Source organism: Apis laboriosa, unplaced genomic scaffold (assembly GCF_014066325.1).
Source record: "Apis laboriosa isolate Shangri-la unplaced genomic scaffold, ASM1406632v1 scaffold1_cov151, whole genome shotgun sequence".
Classification (NCBI taxonomy): domain Eukaryota; kingdom Metazoa; phylum Arthropoda; class Insecta; order Hymenoptera; family Apidae; genus Apis; species Apis laboriosa.
In genome coordinates, this window is record NW_025222279.1 from 5330625 (window position 1) to 5344837 (window position 14213).

Here is a 14213-nt window from a genome sequence, read left to right on the forward strand (position 1 = left end):
TATTTAATAAATATATTTATATAATAATATAAATAAATTATATTTATATATATATAATATTATATAATATTAATTTTAACTTGTACAAGTCGCAGAAGACACAGAAAATTCCAAACGGATAAAATGCATAGAATCGAAAAATATATCGCGAAGAATACAATTTGTATCCAGCGAAAAATCTGCAAGATCTCAAGTGTCTTCGAATATAAATGAAGCATTAGATTTTTTAAAACTATTTTTTACCGATGAACTTATTAATAAAATAGCGCGCGAAACAAATAATTATGCGATAAAAAAAGTTAAAAGTACTATTGCTCTACTTGCCCTGACAAACCGAGAAAACGGAACGTGTGATCGAAAAGAAAGCGAATAAATTGATTCACACTTTTGTTGAACGATTTCTTCCAATCGAACTTTGCATCTTGGTAATTGCTTCATAAAATATCACACGAAACAACAACATAGACTTTAATATTCGATCGAAATTTTGTTTCTTTATATGTAAAAATGCATAAAATATTAAAGTGTAAAGTAAGAAATTCCACCGAACGCGCGATTCCGAGTTGCTGATTCGATCGAGCGAAACAGGAAATGCAAAGGGTTAGTCCTTTCGCGGTGACGATGAATTCAACGAGGTAAGGCGCTTTCGAAAATTGTCACCCATAAATCGAACGTGATTATATGGGTAACGTTGTAACTCTCGCGGCCACTTTCATAGTTATCGATTAAACGGCTGCGAGTCGAGTTTGATTTGCAATGCCCGTTTCAACGATTCATCGCGTCGATCAACGCTGGTTTCGCGTCGAAACGCGTTGAATGAATATCATCATTCGGAGAGATTAAGGCGGTTCGATTGAAAGAAATTTGCTTCTCCTCTTGTTGTTTCCAAAAGGAAATCGTAAATTGTGAATCAATTTATTCGCTTTCCTTTCTATCACACGTTCTGTTTTTATAAAAAAAATATATAAACATATAATTTCTCGTTGCATTTTGCTCGTATCGTTTTCGCGATAAAATAAAATAAAACGTATGGATATAAATATGTTTAAAAAAACAATAAACGAACGATGAGTGAAGCATACTTTTATTAAATCTACTCTACACTTTCTCCTGGCGAAAGATCAAAATTGAAGGAGCTCAACACGTTAGTCGCAATATTGACTCGATGATGATCGATAGATTTCTTGCCTCCAAAAGAAGAATCGATCGTGAATTCGCCATTCTTATTAAACTCGAAACTCGATAAACAAGAGCAAAACACTCGATAAACTTCGATCGCAATTCGAAAGAAATTTACGGTTTAAAAAAAGAAAAATGCTTACGTTACGCCGCGCAATCCATCGATTACGTCGAGGAGCAAACCGATTATAGAATCGTATCGATCGTATCGATCATAATGCTGGGATCTCGTTACTCTCCTTATCGCCCCTTTCATCGAATCCCGATCATTGAAGATCAATCGCGATCTCCTCGTTTTCCTCATTTATTTACCATTGATAAACCTTTGCCCGATCGATAAATAGAAATTTATATACGTACATATATATATATATATATATATATATATATACACCAGTCGTTAATCAAACACGGCGGATGAAATTTGAAATAAGCTGTATCACGCGTACCCTTCGACTCGCTAATAAATTCCCTCCCCTCCCCCTCTCCTGATGAAAAAGATCTCGGTGGACTGTTTAATGTAACGCAATTTACGGCGCACGATTGGCGGGGTTGGCGGCCACGGGAAGGCGAGAAAGAAACTTTGAAAATGGCGAATCATCATCATTTGCGTCGTTAACCGTGAACGAGGGGCGCGCGAAGGCGCGAGGAAGAAGGGAATATCCCGAGGAAGAGGGGGGGGGGCTCCTCTTCTCTCTAGCAGTCGGTATAAGGTACCCAGCAGCCATTATACTTAGTATCCTTCCGTGGTATTCTTGCTTCGCAATAATAAAGTCGATGTGCCGGCACACGTTATGAATAAGTACGCATAACCCGGTATGCCGACGTATATCTATATTCCAGGCAACGGCTGTTGAACGGGGTACGATCTAACAATCCCGAGGAGGGAATATCACGCGTGCGGCAAAGCCAACCCTGAGCCGCCCGTTGAAGAAACCAAGGCCTCGAAAATTAATTAATTAGAAGACCCTTGTCGCATTCCCCTCCGGGAATTTAGCTCGTTCGGAGAAGGAAAGAAAGAAAAAAAAGAAAAGGAAAAAACCACGTAACGCGCCTTAGATAATTTTTACTCGACTGATTTTACTCTCCCTTCTTCCACCTTTTTCTTTTTTTTTCTTAGTCGAGAGAGCGAGAACTTGGGCAAACGAAGTGAAATGGGTAGCAAAATATCAACGTGAAACGCAAATATCTCTCGAAGGGCACAAAAGAAATGGAATGGAAAGGGAATGGAAGAAGAAGCATCGTAAAAGTTTGGCCGCAATAGAAGATTCGAGCGGGTAATTATTATCGCGGGAAGGCGACTCGAGAGGAGGGGGGGAGAAAAAGGACGAAACGCGGGAGAAAGGTACGAAACACGTTGATCCGAGATAGCTATGGTTCAAGGATCGATACCTGCGCACGCTCGGATCACCGTGGCGAGCGCCATTAGGATCTCTTTCTCTCTCTCTCTCTCTGTTTCCTCTCTTCGTCCATTCTATTTCTTTCCTTCCTCCTTCCCTCTCGTAGCATCGGTCTGCCTCTGTCTCGTTGACCCCGAATACCAACGCACGATTAAACCCCGCTCCACGATTCTTTCGTGAGCGGACGCGTACACACACGAACGAATGTACGCGAATGAAGACGGCCGGCAATTGTACCGACACGAGAGAAAGAGGCGAGGACCGAGGCGGCGTTATCCCGGCGAATTTCTCTTCGAACGTTGCTTCGCGAACGAGCGAGCCGCGAGAATTTATTAACGCGGAGGTGGAAACGATGATATACGATATATCCGTTTCGAAAATTACTTTGTCATTTCTCAGAAAGCAAATCCTCTGCTCTTTGCGGAGAAAATCGCAAAGAGAGAAAGAGAGAGAGAGAGAGATGGATAGTTTCATCGATTATCGACGAAGAAGAGAGCGCGAGGATCGAAATAAATTTGTCTGCGAAGTTTTGTGAATTCGAACTGAAGATACAAGAGGTCGGATTACGTATAAATGAATACGTGTCAATGTTTGCACGAGGAATCCTGTTTCATACTCGATTAAACCTCGGTACCAACATAGAAGCGATGGCACGAGTCGTGCCTACTGATCCGATTGCTTGCTCGAATGTCCGCTTGATATTGTTTCGATCAAAAAGGACCGATCGTATCGAATGCCGACGCTTCATTAATACACGACGCTCGTCCTCTTACACGAGCTTCGGTTTTAAGAATAACGAGGTTTTTTTTTTTTTTCTAATCGACGATCGATAAACGAAACCCTTCTTTATCGATCGTAAAAATAACGACGAAAATATCTTCGAAAGAGTCTCGAACGATTACACTCGCGAGAATCGAATAGAAAAGGGATATAATCGTCGACAACAACGTATCCAATTTATTCAACGTCTAATAAGAGCGAATCTCGATCTCGACCGTTGATCCCTACCCCACCTTCTTTTCCATCGGATATCAAAGCACGCGCGTTATCCGAAGAAACGAGTCACGGTGAAAACGTAGTCGTATTCGACTACCTTCGTATCTCGCACCTGCCGTTGCTAGAACGCCGAGGTATTCTCTCTCTCTCTCTCTCTCACTCTCCCGACGGTAGTCAGCTTCGTTTTTGCACAGGGATCGTCCGGTGCACCCATCGAGAGTACGCCAGTCACCCGTTCGAACGGTGATTCGAGCGTTGCCGCAATAATTCGTCCATGCCCATATACGTAGAAGGCAGAATGGTTGGAAGTAACGAGAGTGGGACAAATTATCAAAATAACGAGGGCAAGAAACGGAGAAAAGTATCCCGATCCGCGAGCCGAACCTATTAACGAGCTTTAAATACTTGGATCTCTCCTCTCCTCGCTGTTCTATCGCGGATCGAGTTTGTCGTTACTACGAAGGCCGAAAGAAAAAAGTTACTCGACTCGATCGAAATTGAGGATAATTATTTCCTCCCTTTCAACATCCCCTCCTAATCGACGATGATGATGAAAATTTTCATCGAGATGTGTTAATGCGATTCGATGATAATAAAATACGTAGAATAGAATCTTTTATTCCTTCCTTTCGTTTCTCGGTAAACGGTGATATGGTATATATGTTATATAAAACGATGGATAGAGAGTAATAGAATGATTTCTCGCGGCCAATTCTCTTTTTACGAAAGGAGGAGGAGGAGATCGTGAGCGAGGCTCCTTCCGCGAAGGGGAGGACAAGATTACCGTACGAGGGTTGAAAAACACGATCCGTATCGGCGCGTTGAAGAAAACGGTACCGCAGGTTGAAGCAGGATGCACACAGGTCCGATGATAAAACAGAAGCGGTGAGAAATAAAACGCACCGCAGGAATCTCGGGGAGGGGGAAACACGAACGCGCAGGTATGTATTACTGAATTACCGACGTATATGAAAATGGCGTAGCCCGCATCCTGCATCTGACGTTAAAGGGGGAGAGGGGGGGGAAAAAATGCGCTATTTAAAGTTCTTCTGTAGAATCGCTCCTGTAAGAAGAATCTGTGCACCTGCGAAGGAATCCAAAAGACTCGTCTCTCTTAAGAATCGGCCAACGACAATTATATCCTCTCGCTTCCTGTTTCGTGCACAAGATATATCTTTATTGTACAATAATTCATCGTTATCGCTTTATAAGAAGTACGAGCGAATTAGAAAATGTTTAAAAGAAATATCAGAAGCGTCGCGCATTAATTTTCGAATATTTTACAAATTTTTAACTGCCTTTATTATAATCACATCGAGCCAATATTTTTATTTATTATCTCTATAAATTTCCATTCATCTCTTTTCTCTTCAAGGATCTTCAAGGAAATGAATTAATTTACTTTATATAATTTTTTTTACGCGTGACGATACCTCGTTTTATCGAACAATATATACGTTTGCAAATCATCTAGACGTACTATTCGCCCTGAAAACACTGCACCACCCTTTCCCTATGCGTTCCGTCACGCTCGGGGACGTATCAGAGACACACCTGGCAATCGATAATGGTACAAAGCGGTAAGCTACGAAACGGACAAACGGGGTTTCGAAAGGAGGGTAAAACTTGCACGAACGCACGTTTACAACATTTCCGAGTAGTACGATTTCGTCCCACAACCGTCGTCGATTTTTACCAATCGAGGGATACGTGTCATCCACGCTCGAGAATATTAAAGGGAGAGGGAAAGAGAGAGAGAGAGAGAGAGAGAGAGGGGGGGAAAAGCGTTTTTTAAACGCTTTCTTAAACGAAACATGGCGGAGCTATTCTACGAGGGAACTACGTCTCACGCCATTTTACAAAATCAACCAATCCGATATTCCGAGTTGAAACGAAACTACACCATGCTAATTGATGAGACATGGTTTCTCAAGCGATTAAAGCCGCTCTAAACGATGTGTACACGAGTGCCGGCGAACGTGGGCACGGACTTTTCAAAGATCGGCCCACGAACAATCGAAGAAACTCGGCCCGATCCACGGAATGTTAATTTTACGAGAACCAGCTCGCACAACGATGCTAATTTGGCGGGCCCCGTTCGCCAAAATCCGGTCCAAATTCGTGAAAAACAACGTTTCGTTTCGCACGCGTGAGGGAACAAAACAAAGATGGAATTCCTCGAACTCGTGACGAAAAAAAAAAAAAAAAAAAATAACGCAAAAGAAGCGGAATAGCTGTACTGTAAAATATTTGATAATAAATAATTTCCAACCAACGAATAATCGTGATTTATAAAAAACAAAAAAAATTCTTGCACAGAATAATTTCCAAATCTCAACGCACCGTTCATGTATAAATTTCTTATTCTCGCTTACGCATGCGCCACGGAATGCTTTTACACGGTTCGACGCGTTAGCGATCAGACGGCGTAACGCGCTGCCATCGATGTAATCGCACGTATCACCGATGGAAGGAATTAAAGGTCGCCCATTTGTGCAGTATTTCATTTAACGATAATAAGGTGAAACGAATCTGAAATCTACAATTCCGCATGCGGCCGCTAGTTAGTTCCTTCAAGCTTGAAAAGGAAACGCGCGCGAGTGCGTTTTACGGGCCGACTTCGCGCCCGATTGTTAAATTGGAATTGTTGTCCGTGGACGAACGAGTCGAGCTCGAGTTCGTCATTTATTTCTAAGAAATAAATAAATATTTTTTTTTTCGCGTCGAATGAGTCGAGAATGGTATAAACCTCGAACGATGATAATCGCGTACAATGGTGGAAAAAAAAAAAAAAAAAAATTGCCAAACAAATTGCTTCGACACGAGCGTATTAAATCCTGGGAATCCTGCAAGGATTCATGCCGTTTGGTAGCAGGGCGTGGGAGACCGTCGACCAGCTGCTGGTGGATGTTGGTTCAAGGACCATTACACAATGGGACTGCACGTATGAACGTGCACGTTAGACGAGAAAGTCACGTTTTTTCGTGGAGGCCTTTCTGCCTTTTACGAGTGACGAAAAAGAAGGAAGGAATCGTGTTTCCGTAAAAAAAGCGTAAAAATAACCGCCAACTTTATAATCGTCATTAACCAAAACCGAAACTTAACCTTAGAATTTAACTAATTTAACCTCCATTTCTTCCAGATACGAATAAGAGAATCGTGGTCTCTTCATTCATACTCATTCGAATTCAACCAATATCCGATTTCGCCTCTACATAATAATTATAACAATAATCCCTTCACAAATCGCAATCGACTCACGACGATCAATTAATGCATCGACAATGCATCCACAATCCCGTCAATAAATTTATATTTATATTATATTTTATATTATATTTTATACAATAAATTTATCAATAACCAATTTATCAATAACCGGATGGATACCGGATGGATCAAAGGCGACCGTGGCCAGGGGGGGAGGGAGGAGGGTCGAGCGGATTATCGGCTCGGTCGATTCTCGGGGGCCCAATTAGAGGCAAGTCACAGGCGATCAGCGCGAAAGCGCGGGACGACGCGCGAAACGGTGCGTTATCGCGGGCGAGGATCGTCACGAGGGACCAGTTTGCGGGAGCTTCGGCCGGTTGATAACTCGGCGTCGGCCATCCTCGACATCCACCAATTTCCATTCGCTTCGTGTATATATATATGTAAGAATTCTGCCTGCGAAATTTCGTATCTCGCTCGCGCCAAGGGAAGAAGTGGGGACGCTGGTCGAGAAGCGAGTCGTCTCTCTCGCTTACAAATTGCGAAACGTTGTATTCCAATCGCGAGGAATTCTGAGAGGAAACGGAAGAAGAACTAAACATTTTTACGACGCAGCGAAGAAATCGAGGATGATTTTTCTTTTAGCGGATCGATCTCGTCGAGATGATTCGAGGGTGAATAGTTGGAAAGATAATTTAATTAATCTTTGGTCGGGTTGTTATAGGGTATACTTTGGTGTTGACCGATTTCTTTTAATATCGTGTCTAATATCGGTATTTTATTTTTAAGACGGAACAATACGGTAGTGAAAAAAATACAGTCGGTTCGTTTTAATGGAACGTTAACCTCGCAAGCGTGGCTTTCGATTGTTCCGTCGTGCGAGCATGTAATACGAATCAACAAGCGTGTCTACGAGCAGAGAGGGGGGGGGTTCTTGTTTTCAGACGCAAGGCTCCGCTGACCGCGTGAAAAATTAATCAAGTCAACGTTCCACGACGTTAATTGCAACGTATCTCATTTATCTCGAAAACTCGAGAAGTGAAGAATGGAAAAATATATCTAATATACCATCGATGCGCCCCAACGCATGATCTTACGACTCATTTTCCCCAATCCAAATTTTACGATCCACGATTCGAACGAATAAAATAAGAGTTGGAGTACATTAAATTTACGACTCGGTTTATGAACGGTTGCCGCGAACAAGTATCTGATAAAACGATATGGCCTGTTTCGTCCACTTGAAATAATTCACCCAGGATTAATAAGATATTATAAAAAAGAGCGGATGGCAATAAAAGTTGAACTGCCAGGGCAGTTGAAACAAACCGGACGGCAGATATATTTTATGGTTATTATTATTGACCAATGACATCGATGCAAAACGGTTAGTAAATGCCAATTCCTAACCGAATAAAATATCCTCGAATCTGTTGTCTGAAAATTTTTAAAGAATTCTTCTAGAAAGAACGGGGAGAAAGCAATGTCTACAATTAAAAAAAAAAAAAAAAATTGTACTTTTGAAATTTTCTATGATCTATCTTTGAAAAAAATTATGAAAAATAAATAATAAAGTAGAAAAACGGTAATATCCCCTCCGTTCCGATATGAAAAGATATGAAAAGGGATTACTGGAACTAATGGAAAGAAAGGGTGGAAAGTTTTCGAAAATATTGGCAAATTGTAAAATCTTGCATATAGGCAGATTCCCATGACCGTTCGCCGGGAGAAAAGTTATTAGTCAGTCGGCGATTAGCCTCGTGTAAAACATTCGCTTTGCCGTGGCGCTCATTGCCATTTATCAGACGAAAGAGTGACTGTGCACACGCTCTTACGCCCGTGGAGAAAGAGCGAGACGGAGGGAAGGAATCGAATGATTAATAGATACGATCGCATTGACCTAAGAACGAGCCTTTCGCGTATCCTCGCGATCCTCCTCTTGGGAAAAACGGGCATACCGAGCCAGGGGAATAACGAGTATCTTTGTCCGTGCTCGTGGCCAGGGAAATAATCGATTTTAGAACCGATTCGAGTCCGCCCTCCGTGAAACCATTTCCACGTGTCTCGTATTCGCGTAAGAAAGAAAACGCAATGGTCTTCTCGCCACTCGCTTCCCCCTCCCTCGCTATAGTTTCGCGAATTAATTTATCACGAAAGGAACGATCGTTGGAAACGATAGCGAATTTACTATCTCCATCTACCCAGAATGGAATTCGCGCTTGATACTTGTGAGAAAATTCCTCGTGAGTGGTCGAATAATTTCTCGTTAATCTTTTATAATAACGTTATATATTCCTCGTCGAGGAAACGCGATACGGGAAGATTGAAAAAAATGTTTCGAGAAAGGGGATTATTCGCGGAAGAATAATGAAAATATAATATTCTTCCATGAAGATGAAACTTGAAAATTTTTACTAGAAAAAAGAGATCGTGAGATTTTCGCTCTTTTTTTTTTATCTCTCACCGTTATATGGATAGGACTCGAGCTCGAGGTATGCAAAGGGCTGATCAACGTTTGCACGAAGACGCTTTCGACGCGCCTTCCTGCTCTTCCCTCCCTTGTTTGAAAAAAGAAGGAGAGAAAAAAAAAAAAGAAAAGAAACTCTCCTCTTCCCTAGCTAGCCCGAGCTTCTTCTTGGAAATCTACATACGCAGGATAGATCCTTTGGTGCTTTATAAGGGCTCGCGGCTGTCCTTCCGTTGACTGACGGCACAATCCTCGATTCTTGCACGATACCGAAGAGCAGCACGGATCTCTCTCCGGACGGGGAGACGTAACTGGCATAGGGAAACGAAAGAACGGAAGGAACGGATGGACGTACGGTAGCCAAGGTCCTTAATTATGCGGTTTTACGCTATGCGCCAACAACACGCGGGGGAAAAGGGAGGACGAGGGGGAAAGAAGGGGGGAGGGAGTTAAGACGAATGCAAATGGCCGCGTGGCGTATAGGCTAGGTCGGGCGTAAGAGGCGGAGAGGCGGAGAGATCTTGCCCTTTTAGTTAACAGATGCCGCGAGATACCGACTATCTCTCGTCTTTCTTCAATGTCGGCATCACGGTGAAAACGGACGGGACGATCGGGAGGAAGAGGAGGAAAGTATCGGTATCCATCCTCGAGTCAAGACCAAGAGCGTGACTCGAGCTGTGTTTAATGGCTCTCTGATGGAAAAGCTGATCGAGAGGGCCAATCCGGTTTCGTCATCGCCGATCGTATTATCATCCGCTAAAATATTTGCCACGAGTGCGAATTATCGCGAACCGAGCCGAGTAACATCCTCTAGAGGACTAAATTAAGGAGCGATCTCCTTTTCTTTTTCGAGCGAGCGAGAGAAAAACCAGCTCCGTTCGATTCCGCACGGATCGTGGAACGATCGTCAAATTGTGACCTTTCTTGGAGAACGTGTTTGCCCCTAAAGTGAACGGCAGAGAGAGAGACGGTTGGCAGACTTTAGTATCATCGTGCACGCGTTTCTCAAGTTGCATTCATGTGTATGCACGTGTGCACGGAAGGCTCGTGTGGCCCCTGAATCGATGAAAGGGAACGAGGAACCGGTTACAGGTCGATCGCACGTCGGATTCTAAGCCGTGCCGGTTTCGAGTGTCTCTGGTAGTTACGTGATATAGAAAGAGTGAATACCGACTCCGAAAATGTTAATCGCAACAATGGCCTCTAAAGACCAAAGGATCTCAAAGGATCGAGATAGGTTGGAGTTACGACACGGAACGTTTTATTCAAAATTTTATCCAATCGTTTCAGGTTCAGAGATATTTGATAAAAGTATCGTAAGAATCTTGCGTTTAAAAATATGAGTCGTCGTGAATAATGATTTTTATCTCGATTCGAATAATATATTTCTGATCCAAGATCTGGTTAATAATTTATTAAAGGAGAATTAAAAGAATTAAATTTTTGTAATCTGCCAATCGCGAGTTGGACTCGTGAAAATGAACGTGTTACTTGTAACGGCGCACGGGCGACGCGTGGTTTTGTGTGAAAGCACGTTAAGTCCGGGGCGAATCGTTTCCTAAGGAGAGAGAGAAGAGAAAGCCTGAGAACATAAGAACGGCGAACGTCTGGAGAATTGCCGCCATGCCGCATTCAGAATATCTCAACGCAAAGTAACAGACTCGAGGCGAGGTCCTCGCTCTGCTCTCGGAAGCGACTGCCAACCTGACTCAATCGGAGAACATTCCAGAACGTAATCCCGTGATATCAAAATTTTTTCCCCCTTTCTTTATCCAACAGACGAAAGGAATATCAAAATTTATGAGAGGCATTTTTAAAAATTAAATTTTCTTTACGATTGAGAGAATTAACAATGATCATTATCGGTCGATCCATCGTTAAAATTAAATTTATGAAATATTTTAAATCGATGTTATTGTATAATTTGAGAAATGGAGAAAAAATACTTTGAATATCTTATATTCAAAATAAATTGAGAAAAATAATATTGATATTTCTTTTGTAAATATTAAGAATCAAGAATAGAATTAAAATGAAATTTGTTATGCAATAAGATTGGAAAACAATCTGCAATCAGAGTTTGCATTCGTCTGCGTGTCGCTACTATTCGGTTTTACCAACTTTCTTTGGTAGATTATTCTATACCGCACGTTCTTCCCGCCTAAGTACTCATTGGCCCGAGCCGGTGTTACGTCACTGCCTACAGAGATTTATGCGTTGTAGAAAAGTGAAAATAAAAATTCATGATCATAAACGATCGAAAGATTGTAAACTATTCTGCATCTTGCATTGTCCAAAATAGAGATAAAATTACACTGCACGTAATTCTCATTTTATGTAATTTTATTCTATTTCGAATATATAAATCACTCATTTCATTGCATTTTTAAGACGAGTTACATCGACTTTAAGTGATAAAATCGTATATCGCAAGATGCAATATCGATTTTTTCCAACTCGAGAGGAAGAGTGGAATTCTAATTACATATTCTTTAATCGTGTAACTCGTGACCTTTGATGAATAAAAATGATTGCACAATAATTAATTCAAAGTGTAAAACCATTTGATCAAATCATGATCGATGAAAAAAAATGTATTTTTTTTTAAAAAAATATATATCCTCTGAATCAAAATTTATAGATCATTAGCGAAAATCTAATTAGCGATATAAAATAGGAGAATAATAAAAAAAAATATTTTGAAAATTTTTGCGTATAAGGAAAAAGTTTCGGTATTATTCGTGAAAAAAAGATGAAAAGAAACGGGGACGCGAAACGTTGGTTCGGATGTTTATGTGCACACGAGGGAAGGAAGACTCGTTTCCTGGAAAGCGGGGTTGGGCACCTGTCCCTCAGGGATTACCAACTTCAAGGCACACGCTTATCGACGAATATTGAAATTGAGCACCACTGTGACAGTAACATAACCACGTGTATTCGATGAAGCTAACACTCATGCGTCAAGAATATAAAAATCCGATAAAAGCGTTAAAAGAAATTTCCCTATACAGATATCAACAAATAAAGAAATATAATTTAATTTTCATATAGAATAATAATCGTAATCTCCCTTCTAGAAGTATAACCTTATTGTATAATATTCTGATTTGTCTATATACGACGAACGAAAAATAAGAAAAAAAGTTATTAAGAAATATTATACATTTCGCAAAAGAAAGACGCGACGAGCAGGACAAGCATACTGACATGATCAATATTTTTGAGACAGGTAGTAATTGAAAGCACGACAATGTCCGACATCGCTTCGGAATACCAATTATATGAAAGAAATCGTTCGTTAATCTTTCAACGTTTTGACCTCAAACGATTTGTAAGACGCTTAATAGAGTGAACGTTCGAAAAAAACGCCGAATGTCAGTTAACATATAAGCGTCCAACGCGCCGGCGCTCAGCGTTGTTTCGTGACCTGTTGCCTAGCAGCGACATGTGGCGAACAACGACTTCAAACTGACTCCGTAGCGAACGCGACGCAAATTCTTAGAAGAGATGCGTAAATACACTTACCGGATACCGCGGGGAGAGAAACGACGATAAACAGAGGCAGAAGGAGACACGCCATCGATGCGTAATCCAATTTTCGTCGTGGCAACATGATGCCGTGAATTTTATCCACACACATCGGGTAGACACACACTCATCGGGGCTTGGGCGCACACACTAGAGAGAACCAACACTTCGGTGCACTTCAGTATAAAATCCGCGTACCGTCACTTGACCACGCACATCGTCCGAAATCTGTCACCTCCGATACGTCCAGTAAAAGTGTATACACGTTCACGCGAGGCAATACGAGAAAAAAGCATGCGGCAACCGTATACGAACACGACCGCGTCCGAAACACTTCTGGGATCCCTATTGTTCGCTTAACGCGCTGAAAGTAGTTCCCCAGTGCGCGCGCACCTGCCTTCAACGGCTGTATTACTACGCCACCATAGGATGGCTGACGACGTGACCCAATAGGAATATAGCTACAAGGGAATCGAGCCGTAGCCCGCACATATTATATTTTTGGTTATACAAGAATTTTTACCCAGTTAAAAATTATTTTTATATTTATATTTACGAAAATTAATTTTATAACTACGTTACGAATTTTCTTTCTACGTTAAATTACGTATTATAGTATTATAAATATTAAAAAATAATTTCAATAACACGAGTTTTTTAATACTCGTAAATATATCGTATTTCGCCGATAATAAATTTTATCCTACAAACGTTTATCATCATTTCGATTATATATGTAAATTTCAATCAAATAAATTCTCTTTTCTCGTTTTATATTACACTTTTTTCGTTATATTACACTTCGCGCAAGGACAAACAATCTAACGAAGCTAATTTAATTATCTCGATATCAAGGTTAATAATTAAAAGTATACATTTACAAAAGTATATAACGCCGATTAAACCGTTTTTCCTCGTTGTATTTTTTTTTTTTTTTTTTTGTATTTTTCAATTGATTATTTTTCAATCGATTTCACGAATTCGAGCCTCAACTGTGGATCGAATCCCTGATTCTCATCCGGATTGAAATCTAACGCCATCGCGCGTGACGCTTCTCTAGAATTCAAGCGGCAAACGGAACGCAACGAACGTGGTCAGTTATAAAGTGCCAAGACGCCGATGTGTATGAGGCCCCGTCGAGTACTGGCCAAGCATGTCTGATCATTAATTAACCTTCCAGCGGTTGATTGCGTGTAACGCGAAATTCATCGCCAGCGTAGCCGCCGCCAGGCGCGGCTGCCGCCTTAACGAATACAAATGCGGAATTATAATTCGGTGCCCTCTCCTTTAAGCCCATTCAACAGACGAAGCCTTACGAATTGCTTTCCCCTTTTGTGTTCCCAAAGGCACGCGAGATACACTCACGAAACTGTAAATAAACCCTGGTCGTTAGTTTTTATTAATGGAACGATTAACCCTATCATCGAACCGCA

General features: G+C 41.2%; 1 protein-coding gene across 1 annotated transcript in view; it reads right to left on the bottom strand.

The window, feature by feature from the left end:
• The window catches only part of LOC122712428 (neurogenic locus Notch protein), a 240376-nt gene extending 227484 nt beyond the window's left edge, over positions 1–12892 (bottom strand). Inside the window, exon 1 of the mRNA XM_043932113.1 lies at positions 12778–12892. Coding sequence (XP_043788048.1) covers positions 12778–12892 — 115 coding nt within the window. The remainder of the gene's footprint in view (positions 1–12777) is intronic.
• Positions 12893–14213: the final 1321 nt, after the last annotated feature.